The 14669-nt window shown below is 38.1% G+C and overlaps 2 protein-coding genes across 2 annotated transcripts in view; both read left to right on the forward strand.

Moving 5' to 3' along the window:
- LOC120870274 overlaps positions 1-14669 on the forward strand; it is a 69031-nt gene that overhangs the window by 30253 nt on the left and 24109 nt on the right. Inside the window, 5 exon segments of the mRNA XM_040249894.1 lie at positions 3821-3970; positions 5024-5206; positions 6662-6800; positions 10581-10960; positions 14036-14045. Of these exon segments, the coding sequence (XP_040105828.1) occupies positions 3821-3970; positions 5024-5206; positions 6662-6800; positions 10581-10960; positions 14036-14045 (862 nt within the window).
- ZSCAN16 (zinc finger and SCAN domain containing 16) lies at positions 2995-11153 on the forward strand. The gene is made up of 4 exons (XM_040250008.1): positions 2995-3970; positions 4737-5206; positions 6662-6800; positions 10581-11153. Exons 2-4 carry the CDS (start codon positions 4820-4822, stop codon positions 11015-11017), a joined length of 963 nt encoding a protein of 320 aa, XP_040105942.1. The 5' UTR covers positions 2995-3970; positions 4737-4819; the 3' UTR covers positions 11018-11153.

Below are 14669 nucleotides of genomic sequence, written 5' to 3' on the forward strand. Positions count from 1 at the left end.
GCTACCATTTGTTGAACGCCAGTGTCCCAGACACTATACCAGGCACCTTATTATATATCTCATGTAAACTTTCCATCTCCTATAAACACTATTATATCTCAAACAGTGTCTACATATAATTTTTAAAATGAAAAGTTTTATTATATTACAGTTAAGCAGCCTACTAAAGTATTTATAGAATAAGATCACACAACTATTTTAAACATTTAAAGTAGCAAAAATTGGAAGTAAATGACAAGAAAATGTCAACAGTAACTGCATATAGGTGATGAAAATAGATTCCTTTTGTTTCTATTTCTTTTATATTCCAAATGGAAAAGTTAGAATTCATCTATACATGTAAACTTTTTAAAAATTAAAGTACTACAGAATATCTGAGCCTTCCTGGAGATGATTCTTTAGTAGTTTTGTGTTTGTGTTTTGTTTTTTTTTTCAGTTATTTAGTATTGACTTATGAATGAATTTTGGAACTAATGGTTTTTCATTAAGATTTTTAAAAATTTTGGTAGCATACTTATTTCCTCACCTGCTATTATTTGATGAGAAGATACTGATATTATCTGATGAGGAAACATTGATAATTTTTCTCTCAGTTGGATTTACCATGGGTTTGTTGTTTTTATGGGCTTGTTTACAAAGATTTCATTCTTAGATTTATTAACATGACTTTTTTCTAATTTCTAATTCATTTACTTCTCCTTTTATCTTGATTTCTTCTCTAACCTTTTCCTTGGGGGTTTCTTCCTCATTCTTTTTCTGATTTCTTGAGTTGAATTCTTAGTTCATTTTGTTTCTGTCTGTTTAAACAGTGAAAGCAAGTGAGTGCATATATCTACCAAGTACTGGTTTTTTTTAAGTTGTCAACTATTTTTTCTGGGTTTTTATTTTGCTTTGTTTTGTTTGTTAGTCTTTCTGGGAGATAAACTAGAGAGGGAAGAGGGAAGGCTTTCCTTGTCATACACAAACTGTCTGCTTATGTCTTGGTAAAGAGGTCAGAGAGGCTTTATCCCAGTAGAGGAAGGACATACCTAAGCCAACAGCAGAGACAGGATTTTAACAGGATATCGGTGACAATGGTTGGAAGCCTCATTTTGTCTGGTGGTCAACCACTCAACCACAGCCAGTGCTCCAAGGGACTGGTGAGTTGATTCTCTGAAGCTGACAAGTGACTGAAGCCAGGGGTCTCTGAAGAATACTCGGAGCTACTCAGGAAGTTCATGGCCTGTAGTGAGGTTTGTGTTTGAAAACCTGGTAAAAGAATTTGATAGAACAAACATTAAATAAGGAAGGAGAGACATGCTAATAGTCCATCATGTACTGAAGGGGAAACAAAAATACTTAAGCATTTTTTAGGTTTTCTACTTGCTCAGTTGGCTATGTGAGACGTATTATGTAGAGCAGGGGTTATCCTTTGTCTAAATTTTATAAAGCTTACTTGATAATTCATTTCTACACCCTTTCTAAATGTTCCACCTAGGTTTACTTGATTACTTATACTTACCCTTCAGAAGCACAGGGAAGTTGGATCTGATTTTCATCTTAAAGCAGTTTACAGGATAACTTGTCAGGCAAAGAATTTCAGAGAGAGAAAAGAGATACTGCAAGCTGGAAAATTATTTGCAAGTTGTGAAAAATAAGGTTTTAAAAAATTATATTTTTCTGTTTACACCAGTATTAGGCTTTTGTAAAAAAATTAAAAATATAGTGTATTTTTAAAAGTGCGGGTTCTCTGTAAGTTTATCCCAAGTGATAATCATTGAGAACACAAGATAATTATTTTACAAAAATGATGATATCATATACTGTTTGTTTACTCATATGCCTTTAGCATCTTGTAGTTTTTACTTTTAAAAATGACTGGGCATGTAGAAGCTTAAATTCCCAAATGTTAGATGTTTGGGTTTTCCAATATGAAAAATGTTTGTGTACATGTTCAAACATTTGTAAAACTATTTTATATGGATAATTCAAAGCTAAGTTGCTGGATCAAGAGGTATGAACATACTAATTTTAACAGCTCTTGCCTTCCAAAAATATACAACTAACAGTGCCTCTATTTCCACATACTTTTCAATATTGAATATTATCAATCTTTGTCTTTCATAATCTTTAGGATTTTAGAAATCTCACTTTTAATATAAATTCTTTATCAATTTTGAATACGTTTTAACAGTCATTTATCAAAAACTGTTCTAAAAATGCTGACATGTCCTTTGCCAATTTTTCTATTGGCTTGTTCATGTTCTTTTCTTTTTCAGAGATCTTTGCTTATTAGGAAAATTAGCCCTGTGTCTTTGAGATGTGTGGCATATAGTGTGTGTGTGTGTGCATGTGTGTGCACACAAACACTGAGCTTATATTTTAGGGTTTGTTTTTTTTTCCCATTCAAAAATTCTAAATTTTTACATCACCAATTCCATTTATCTTTCTCTTCTTGACTTTTCAGTTATATCTTTAGGGTTTTTATGCCATACTTAGAAAGGCCTTCCCCACTCCAAGGTAGCAATAGTTTCACACTTAAAAGTTCATCTTTAACACAGCAGGCACAGAAATCTTTAATGCCTAAGTCTGATCATGCTACTCTTCTGCTCAGAAATTCTGAATGGCTTCTCCTTTTGGAGTACAAAGTAATATCCTTACACTCACTGACAATCACATTTCTCTCTGTACTCCCAACACCCTTTTGCTCCTTCAGCTCCAGACACAGAAATCTCCTTCCTGTTCTTTGATTATTTCAAACACAGTTCACTCTCAGCCTTTGCATTTTCTAACCCTCTCCCAGAAACACCTTTGCCCCTGATGGCTCCTTTAGTCATCTTCCTGAGTCTTTGCTCAGAAGTCCTTGGTGATCACCCTATTAGAATTGCATTACTACTTCATTTTCATCCCAAACTCCATATTTTCTTTATTTTCTCCAGAGTACTAACATCTACCCCCTAACAATATATTTTTCTTTTTTGTTTATTGCCTGCCTCACTCCCCATCCTTTCTGCCACCCACCCCCACCCCCGAATTATAAATTCCATGAAGGCAAAGGCATTGTTCTGCTTTAAACTACAGTTCCAGCTTACAGAACATTGCCTGGCATGGTAGGTGAATAAGCAATATTGTGAAAGAAAGAGAAGGAGGAAAAAGAACACCTAAGCTTTCTTACCTATCATATTGGTAAAGATCAAAATATTTTGTAACATTATGTTGACAAGTATAGGTTAACATCACAAGTGGGTTCCAAGATTAGTAATTTGGCAGTAACAAAAATACAAATGCTCCAACTCTGCACTCTAGTAAATCCTTAGCTCTAGAAATATATACTATGGATATACCCTTATACACAAGAAGTTACGTGCAGAGTAATTTATTGAAAAAGAAAACAACCTACATAACCACCAACAGGCTCATTAAATTATGGCATAGTTGAACCCTATGTGATTATTTTTCTTTAAAAGAAAAAAGTGCAAAATGAAATGTCTTTTATGTACAAATTCCAGAATCAATTAGTAGAAGAAAAAAAAAAGTTGCAGAACTGCTACCGTGTGTGTGTGTGTGTGTGTGTGCGTGTGTAATATACAATGTATTAGTTTTCAGTGTATAGCAGTGATTTAGTTGTTACGTATATATATATATATTCTTTTTCAGATTCGTTTCCACTATAGGTTATAATTCTTTATAAATATTGAACCCTGTGAATGAATATTCATATTGTTTAATAATTGAGTCAAAAACTTTGAGAGGGAACTTTTTTTAAAAAGAAAGCAAAGAAAACTTCAGCGAGCGCTTAAGTCCCATAAGTCAAATGTTCACAAGTGGGGTCCTCCACGAGCTAGAACTTGACTCCTCCACCGAGGCGAGGCTTCCTAGAGCGGCCCGGAAGTGCCTGGCTGACAGTAGCGGAGCGTCGATTGGTCAGTCAGTCTTTGTTCGGGCCGCCCCAAAGGACGCTAGCTGTCGCACTTGTTCCTCCAGGCGTGAGGTGAGTCTCTCCCGGCTCCTAAGTGGAGGAGGGGACAGGGCACAGTTGTAAGCAGCAACCCCCTCCCCACACCTCCCCCTTCCTGGCTGCCCCTCCAAACAGCTACGAGGGAGGACTAGGGCCGACATGCCCGGAGGACGGAGCTAAAGGGGAACACTGATTGTCAGTTGCTCTGCGAGGGTACTCTTACAACCCTCTTCCTGAATTGGAGCATGTACCCCACAACCACTGAATCCTACGGACTGGTCCACCTCAGGTTGTGGAACGAAAAAGCCTCTTAACAAAGTTATTAATACTCAGCGTTTACTCAATGCTTGCTGCCAGGCCAAGGGCTTGCCTACTTATTTACACATCAACCCTATGAGAAACCTGAGAATTTTTACAGATGAGGATCTAGTAACTTGCTTTAAATTACACAACAGCCCAGATTCAAATTCATGTTCCTGCTTCAGTGTTCTTATGTACAGCCTCATACCAGACTGTTTGGGCTTCTCTGGTGGCTCAGACAGTAAAGAATTTGCCTGCAATGCAGGAGACCCAGGTTCAATCCCTTGGTCGGGAAGATCCCCTGGAGGAGGGAATGGCAACCCACTCCAGTATTCTTGCCTGGAGAATCTCATGGACAGAAGAGCCTGGTGGGCTACAGTCCATGGGGTCGAAAAGAGTACGACATCACTGAGCAACAGATTGTTTACTCAGTTCTGGTAGCTTCCTTTTATTATTGTTTGTGTTCACAGCAGCTTTTGTCATTTCTCTATGGCAATAGGTTTTTCTCTGAGACAAGATTCTGAGAGATTCCCCCTGATTCAGTCCCAGATAGAGGATTAATCTCCTGAAAAACAGCCCAGAATGACCACATTTCTGGAACATGAAGAACAAAAAGGACTTCTAATAGTTAAAGCAGAAGACCGTTACAGGGGACAGGACTCTATCTCACAAAAGTCCAGTCCTCACAGAAGGGAACTCTTCAGGCAGCACTTCAGGAAGCTCTGCTATCAGGAAGCACCTGGACCCCGTGAAGCTCTTACCCAACTCTGGGACCTTTGCTGCCAGTGGCTGAGGCCAGAATGCCACACAAAAGAGCAGATTTTAGACCTGCTGGTGCTTGAACAATTCCTGAGCATTCTTCCCAGGGACCTGCAAGCTTGGGTGCAGGCACACTATCCAGAGACTGGGGAGGAGGCGGTGACTGTGCTGGAGGATCTGGAGAGAAAGCTTGATGAAGCTCGAAAGCAGGTGGGAAAGCGGTGATCACTTGGCTGTGAATTTTCAGGGTATATGCACCCAGCCAAAGCAACAGGTATATGCAAGAATACCTATGTTACTCTAGAGAAGAACAACGCTTAGGGACTGACACTGCCCTTGTCAAATAACTGAAGTGTGACTGAGTAAAAAGAGACACTAGGCCGATTCTATGTCAGTTTGGAAGGCTAGGATCAGTGAGAAGCTATAGGAAGGCAAATAGGTGTCAGAGGAAAACAAAGAATTTTCTAACATTCATGGTTACCTATACACAAAATGCTTCCCTGGTGGCTCAGATGGTAAAGAATCCGCCTGCAATGCAGGAGACCTGGGTTCAATCCCTGAGTTGGGAAGATTCCCTGGAGGGTGGCATGGCAACCCACTCCAGTATTCTTGCCTGGAGAATCCCCATGGACAAAGATGCCTGGTGGGCTACAGTCCACGGGGTAGCAGAGTGGGACACGACTGAGTGACTAAGCACAGCACATACATAAAATAGGCTACCTTGTAATAAAAAACTCCCCTTCAAGGAGGGGTTCAAGTAGATAACAAGGATATTGCAGAATAGCACTGTCTAATTGTGACCCATTCACATTTAATACCTATAATTAAATATACATTTAATATATGGTAATTAAATATAATGTGAGCCATATATGTAATTTAAATTTTTAGTAGTATATTTACCCAAAATATGTAATCATGCAATCAATATTAAACATGAGGTATTTTAATTCTTTTTTTTTCAGTTTTCAAATTTTGGTATGTATTTTACATATCTCAATTTGTATTAGCTATATTTCAGGTGCTCAGTAACCACATGTGACTAGTGGCTATCATATTGGACCACACAGTTACAGAAGCTGCTGCTGCTTCTAAGTTGCTTCAGTCGTGTCCGATCCTGTGCGACCCCATAGACAGCAGCCCACCAGGCTCCTCTCTCCCTGGGATTCTTCAGGCAAGAACACTGGAGTAGGTTGCCATTTCCTTCTCCAATGCATGAGAGTGAAAAGTGAAAGTGAAGTCATGTCTGACTCTTCTCAACCCCATGGACTGTAGCCTACCAGGCTCCTCCATCCATAGGATTTTCCAGGCAAGAGTACTGGAGTGGGTTGCCATTTCCTTCTCCTAGTTATAGAAGAAATGCCCCCATTTGGTGGAAGTTGAGTTCAATGATATTTAAGGTGTCTCAAGTCTCAAGAATATGATTCTGGGCCTCTGCAGATCACTCTTAGAGACACTGAGTTTTACTCTTCAGTGTCCTGAAGTGTAGATTACCCTCTGTCTCTTCGTTTTTAGTCTTTATTGCCATTTGCAGTTAAATGATAATTTGTCCTCTTTTCTGTGGCCCTGGTTCCTGGCACATGCTTCTTCTGATCTTGCTCCGAAGTTGTTTCTGTTCTTTCACAAAATCTACCTTACACACCAAACATACTTCATTTTTCCCAGGTTCCAGGCAATTCAGAAAGACAGGATGCACTTTTGGACAAGTTGGCCCCCTTGAGAAGGCTACATGAGTCATTGACTATCCAGCTTCATCTCAAGAAGACCTGGCAGGAGCAGAAATCTGGGGAGGCCCAAAGGAATGGTAAGTTGTAGGCGTTTGTGTATATGAAGGAAGAGCTAGCTGGTTCCTTAGATGAGCTTCCTCACTTTCTTCTCCTTTTTAAGTTTTTCTGCTTGTCCTTCACTTCATTGTGGAAGATTTTATCTCCCTTCCTCCCTTGACCTTATCATTAGACTTAGGTGCTATTTTTTAATGAGTCTTATGGGCAGGAGTTTCAGGAGGTAGAAGCTGAAAGATACAGACCATTTTAATAAGCTTTAGTAAGCTTAACTGTGTGGAATCTTCACTTATGTTCTGTAAGAAGCCATATAATAAGTTTCTCTCCTCACCTTTGGGAGACGACAGGACATGCACTTATAAAATAGTGCACAATAATAACATGTCAACATGCTAAATTCTATTGTGTATAACACAGAGGTTATTATTATGATGATTAATGGTTTGTCTGTACAAAACTTTAAATTCTAGATGGTCTTTCCTTATGTTTTTATACAGATACTTCTGGACAGTTTCACTCTGCTTCTCATTAGTGTAAGTCCAGAAAAATATACACTTCCTATACCTAAAATTGTAAAGGTTTACATATGTGCTGCTACCAAAATAACATTTCAAGGGAATATTATGCAGGTAAAATATGAATTGTATTTTCTAATTCTAATCTACTGAAAGATGCCTCATGAAATCTAGCTATCCTGTGAGGCCTGTGGATTCTTACGGAAGTCCATTTTGTCTGCATTGAACAGTGTGAATATGACTTTTTTCTAAAGTGCCACCCTGGCAACTTTTTTAATCTATATACCCCCCAATCAGGCTCTCTACCAAAAAACAGACAAGGAAAAAACAGAACAACTACCCCCCACCCCCGCAAGACACACACACAACCCTGTAGAAATCACAAGAAATACATTTGAAGAAATGCCTCTCAACTTTATTAAAATAATATAATATCTGGTCCGAATCCTCATTTTACAGTTGAACAGATATACCCATAGTGGCTGTGACTTTCCAAGTTTCCGTAAGAGTTAGAGGGAGAGCTGGGGCTCCTGCCTACTGGTCCAGAACAATATTTTAAAACCATCATGGTAATAACCCAATATAGCCAGTGTCTTTTAAAATAAATTTATTATTAAATAGACTTTTTTATAAAGGATCTTGTTTTTAAAATTTCATTCTATCCATATCAGCAAGATTATGAATATTATCTGTTGGCTAGGGTAATGAAACTCATCTCTGTAAACATAATTTGGAATTATAATTGAGGTCATTTAATACAGAATTATCTTCATATATGAGAGAACTTGGAGAACTGAGTGTCTTGCAGTTCTTTCTAACACATTGTCAGGTATTTCAAAGGAAACTTTTTGAATATGGTATTAACCCACAACACTGACTCTCTGGTAGCAGTAAGTGATAGTCTCCCTATCTTTGTTCCTATTTCACTTCACTCAGCATTTAACCTTGTCCTTTCCCTCTAGACTGTCAAGCAAGTTGTACATATGGTAATCAGATGGTTTTTATGGTCATATCCTCATCCCAGTGACCAGCAGGACTGGGCTTATCTGGAATGATAAGGCAAATCATGGATGTGCCAAAATAAAATTGGAAGAGTAGCCCTGGAAGAAGATGCAAAAACAAAATAATCCTAATCTTGTCTCTGAAACAGGATCTCCTAATATCATATTAGCCTGGGATTAGCTGGCAATTGAAAAAGATACATCAACAGAGCCCTGAAACTCCAGTTGGCCAAGTAAACTGCAGGTCTCTAAGATGAGAAAAGTTCACATTTGACAGTTTCCATACAATTTTCTTTACATTGTTCAATTGCAGATATAATGGAGAGGGTTATAATTTGAATTGCTAACCCTATATATTTTTTTGTAATTCTTTTGAAGTCCTGGTGAGGGATTTTCTTCAGACTTTTCTTGAAGTCATGGGAGAAAGATTCATCCTAAAGACAGGTAGATTCCTCTGAAGGTAGTAATTGACCACAAGTGCCAACTTTTTTTGCTCTTTAAAAAAAAAAAAATCATCAGTAAGCCACCAAAAACCAACTGTCGGTGCCTCCAGTATGTCAAAGAAGCAGCTGAGCCAAGGTGTTGATGTTTGAAAACACTTTCTTAATGGAATGGTGGTATTTCTAACTTCCATGATTTGCTTAATGATCATTAACCTATTAATACTAATTTAGCAATACTTCTGCCACACATTATAATTTTCCACATGCTTTATCATACATTTCCTCATCTGATCAAACAATAGGTAAGGAGGAGGGTACAGAGGTGATATGGAACCAAATGGTTATGATCTGCCAACATTTAAACAGTTATCAGTAGAGCCAGGACTGAAATCTTGACCTTCTGGCTCTAATCCAGTCCTTTTATTCTAGCCAGAGATAAAATGGTATTTAGATTCCTAAACAATATAATTTTAGGGCAAATAACCAAACTTTTTTTAAAAAAAACTATTGCCTGATTAAAAATATGTATTGTAAAGAGGAAGGTAAAATTTGAGGAAGATTTGGTAGCAAGAGGACATTGTGATGACAGTGAAAAGTGACGTTCACTGAGTCCAGAGCCAGTGTTTTCCATACCCAGCCCAGGCACTGAAATGTTCTGGTAGCTCTTGCTGTTTCTCCCGTTATGCTGAGTGGACCACTGAAAACCATGTGATTAAATGATTGTTGCACAGTTGGGATTCCTAGACCTGTTGAGATGGAGGTTTCAGCATAACCAAACAGGTGACATCCAACATTAGACCACATAGGATTACCCCCTCCAAATCATTAAATCACCTACTTCCTTATAAAATTTATTGAATACTTGCTGTGTGTCAAGTTCCATGCTAAGCTTGAGGTTGAGGATATGGAATCAGGAAGAGGGAAAAGAGCACATCCAATTTAGGAGGTCAGGGAAGACTTCCTGGAGGAGACAGCATTTGAGATGGACCTTGAATAATAGGTAGGTCAGTGGCTCTCAAAGTGTGGTCTCTAGACCAGCAGTATCTATCGTACCAAGAACTGCAAATTCCTGGGCTGCACTCCAGCCTTATCAGATCAGAAGCCCTGGTGGTAGGGAGTCCAGCGATCTGTTTTGTTAAGCCATCCAGATGATTCTGATGCACAATAAAGTTTGAGAACCACCAAGCTAGGATTTAGACAAGAGGAGATGATAGCAAGGACATCAGTTTCAGAAGAAAGGATTCAACCCAGAACATATGCCGGACCATCTACTGTCACTTTCTGCTTATCTTCCTCCCTCTGTTTATCCTGACCTGCATGTTTTTTCTCCACTTTTAGCTATTATTTATACACACTTCTATCCCTCCTACTCAGTACATTCCTCTCAAATCCCTCATCCCATTACCTTCTCCAATCACTTTTACTTGGTTTTACTCCCACTTACTACCTATGTTTCAGACCCCTTAAATTTCTCTCAAAATACCTCCCTTGCCTTCGTTTTCTAATTTCTGTTTATCCTTCTTAATTATCTTTGGTATATCTGGAGTTCCCATTTACCACTCTGGATTTGTACATGATTGCCTTGTCCACATTTTTGCTTTTTATTCTCCTCCTAGTTTATTCCCAAATAATAATTCTGATGTCATTCTTAGTGGTCTTTTTGTAAATTTCTTCCCTATGTTGCCAATATATGTTCTGATGGTGCCAGTTATCTAATTTGTGCATTGTATGTGATTTTTCATTTTTATAACATATTTTTAACATTTGCATGTTCTTTATTCCATGGATTTCTTGCTTCTCAAACCTAGAATAGGACCTGTTTGTATACTGTACATTTGTTACAGGTGATGAAACCAAGACTAAAACTAAAGAGTTGTCCCAGAAGGAAGATAAATCCAAAGACGTGGAATTCTTTGGGAAGATAAATGACAGACTTAACAAAGATATTCTTCAGTATCCTGAATCCAAAGATGCTTTTGAAAGTGAGGGCATTTTCGAGTGGCAACAGAGGAAAAGAAGATGCTATAAATGTGATGAATGTGGAAAATCTTTCATTCAACGCTCACATCTCATTGGACATCATAGAGTACACAATGGGGTGAAACCCTATAAATGTAAAGAACGTGGGAAAGATTTCAGTGGGCACACAGGTCTCATTCAGCATCAGAGAATCCACACAGGTGAAAAACCCTATGAATGTGATGAGTGTGGGAGGCCCTTCCGTGTAAGTTCAGCCCTTATTAGACATCAAAGAATTCATACAGTAAATAAGCTCTATTAATATGGTGTAAGTAACAAAAGTTCTTTAGTCACTCAGGCCAAATTAGTTATCAGAGAAATCTACCTTGGAGACCTTGAGTATCCTAAATGTAGGCAAAGCTTCAATCATCATTAAAAATTTCTCTGGCACCAAAGAATCTACCTGAGTAAAATTTCCTTTTATTTCTAAATTAGTCTTAGAGTTGTACATCCTCGAAGTCTTAACATGAAAAGTAGTTTGGAGCATTGAGACCATGCTACCCTTTTTTAGTCTGATGCTGATTCCAGATTGTTACTACAGTGTCTACCATCTGATCTTGACCAGAGGGCAAGGATAAGAGTCAGGGAGGTACAGAAAGATTTGAGGGCAGAGACAGCCTGGAGTGATAGTGACAATAAAAGAAGTCCAATGGGACCTGGGATAACTGTTGCCATAAGGCAAAGGAGGCATGATATTAAAGGAGATCCAATGTTGTTAGTACCATGAAGGATTAGTCAGTGCCCTAGTAAGTCTGTAGAAACCCACAAAAAATTGATGAGGAGGCAACCAGTCAAAAAGAAGAGCTCTGAGTCCAATGACAGCCACAGTTTCTGGAAATGAAGATGTTATATGTTAGACACTGTAATCCAGAATCACTGGGTTCTAGCAGAGAGCCATCCTGGAATGATGGCACCTGTTCTAAAAGAACCCTAAACATGGAAGGCAGTTTCTCAAATTGTTATGAAACATGTATCACTTCTCCCATCATTTTTGGAGGGAGGCAAGAACTTGTAGTTTTCATGAACTAGTAGAACAGACAGTGACAGTTAAGAGGCACCTAAAGGAAGTATGGGGACAGTTCTTTCAGACACAGGTTGGGGGGGGGGGGTGGTTAAACTGGCAATTCTGAATGGGGAACCAATAGCTATGAAGAGAAGAAATGGCTGACAGTTGGGGAGGAGGGCGTGTCAGAGGTATGCACAGGCATTGGTGAAGAGAGGAAACAAGACAGAACAGAAAGGGATGGGATGACAAGAGAATGATAAAAAAGGAATAAGGGTATAGGGAAAGGAACAAAGATAAAAGATAGTGATGGGGAAGAGAAAAGGGTGACAATTCTAATATTGACATCAATTATATTTGAAACAGTGGGGTACATGTCACAAGCCATGCAAAGGTGAACAGATCAGCTTATCCCAAAGTCATTGAGTCATACATGCACATGTTATTTATGTTATCTTTATTGAGTCTGCAGTCTCATCCTGAGCATAAAACTATTTATTTATAGTCTAACCAAAAAGTCCATCAACAGTGAAAACCTACTAGAAACTTTGAAATGCTTCAAAACAACCTGTTCTCCCCTTAGTAATATCATGAGAGATTAAGGTTCTAAAAGAATAGATCTCTCAGTCTTTCTTACTCAAATCCTCTAGAGCACAGTTTCTCAACCTTGGTTTTACTGGTTTTTCACCCAGACAATTCCTTGTGAATTTGTCTCTGCACTGTAGGATGTTTAGCAGTTTCCCTGGCCACCAGCAGCCCCAACTTGTGACAAGCAAAAATTTCTTAAGAGATGCAAATATTCCCTGAAAGGCAAAATCTTTCCCCTACACCACCAGCCTAGTGAAGAATCACTGCTGTGTAGGAAAATAATCTGATTTCCATGACTGTTCCACATCATATAAGATTCAACTTAGAAATATATGTGACCAGCACTGCTAGACCATTTTACTGCCCCACAAAATGATCCCAAAATACCTAAAATCTATGCAGCACACATGCTAAAGTAGTCTACTTTAGGAAGCCATACCTCACTTAGTTTTGAGCACCAGAGGAATCTGTCCTCAAATATGACCTGTATAAAGAGCTTACAATTGCATTTTTCTAGACCTTCTTCCCTCTACCATACTTCTGATAGTACCCTCTCCTTTGCCCCTTTTGACCCAACGATGAACAGACATTTTATCCTTTAACTATCTGTGCTGTCCAGTACATTAGCCACTAGGTACATGTGACTATTTAGCACTTGAAAGATGGCTATGCAACTGAGGAACTAAATTTTTTTCACTTTAATTTAAACTTAAAAACTGATACTCAATTCAGTTATTGGAAAACCTTTAAGTATGTTTAGAGTAATTTGTGTATAGGAATCTATTTTTTCCACTGAATTTTATGCAATCTCAATCTAGATCAAGTACTTCCAATGAAAATTTCATAACAATTGAGATGTGTAATAAGTGTAAACACTGACTTTCAAAGACTTAGTATGAAAAAAGGTATTAACTTTCATTTATAAGTTTAGATTTTAAAATATTTTGGATATACTGGTTTAAATAAAATATATTAAAATTAATTTCATCTGTCTTTTAACATTTTTAATGTGGCTACTAGAAAACTTAAAATTACATAGGTGGATCACATTACATTCCTATTTATTGGACAACACTGATCAAGATCTCATTCTCAGGGCAGGTCCCATTCACTTTGTTCCAAACCACCTCAATTCTGTACAGCTAAGTTCTGCTGTGCCAAAGACTTTATACCTATTTCTTTTTATTCATTAATCCAATAAGTATTTGCTTAGTGCATGCTGTGCTCCAACCCTCTCTTCTAGGTATTGGGGCTATAGCAAGATAAGATCCCTACTTATATAAGCCTACATTACAGTAAAAGGAGACAAGACATATCAAAGAGGATTAACGGTATGTGGAATATAAACAATGAATTGAAACAGAGTGACTGACTACTACAAGTAATCAGAAAAGGCTTTTCTGGAGAGCTGACATTTTAACTGAAATATAAATGTCCAGCCTTGGGAAGTTCTGCAGAAGACCATGCCAGGCAAAGGGAATAACTAATACAGCCTGTATGGTCAGAATGAATCTGATGTGTTTACAGGAAATGAAAGAAAGTCATTGGGTCTAAAGCACTGGCTTAAAAGAAATGTGGTATAAAGTTAGGCTAAAGAGGTGAGCAGGGGATATGTATTCTAAGCATGGGGCACCACTGGAAGGGACATGATCTGATTTATCTTTTTAAAAAACCCTTCTGGCCCCTTAGGGAATCAAGAGTGAGAAAAGAGCAGAAGTAAGAAAACCAGTCAAGAGCCTACTGCGGTAACCCAGACGAGAGAAGGCGGTGGCACCGACCAAAGTGGACATGAAGAGAAATAAACAGAAGGTATATTTTGGAGATAAAGCCAGAACAATTTGCTAAAAGAAAAGAATGGTATAGACCCCCTAAATTCTCACACAAAAAGATGTTTAAATACTGGGTTAAACATTTGAAATTCCATTTTTGTACAGTCAAATATCAGCAATTTCAAATGATTTAACTTAGTAGAAACAAAATAAGAACAGAGAAGAATCTAGAGAGAAATGGAACAGGAAAAAGGACTCTGAAATTGTGTGGAGGCCTAATCAATTTGTGAAATGAAAATCTGTATACTTTTCTCCGTAAAACTCTCTGTGGAAGGCACCCTTTGTTAAGCTCTTTGTCTAGACAGAAATTGCCAACAAACCTGATTCAGAACACTGCTATAATAACATGTCTCAGTACAAACTTTCTTCTGAATTGCACATTTCCTAAACTGATAAAATCAGGTTATCAATGAAAGGCAGTAGAGCAGAGGTTGAGAGAAGACTGCCTGGCTATGAATCCTTGCTTTTCCTGTTTCTAATTATATGACCTTGGC

Source organism: Oryx dammah, unplaced genomic scaffold (genome assembly GCF_014754425.2).
Source record: "Oryx dammah isolate SB20612 unplaced genomic scaffold, SCBI_Odam_1.1 HiC_scaffold_11, whole genome shotgun sequence".
Taxonomy (NCBI): Eukaryota; Metazoa; Chordata; class Mammalia; order Artiodactyla; family Bovidae; genus Oryx; species Oryx dammah.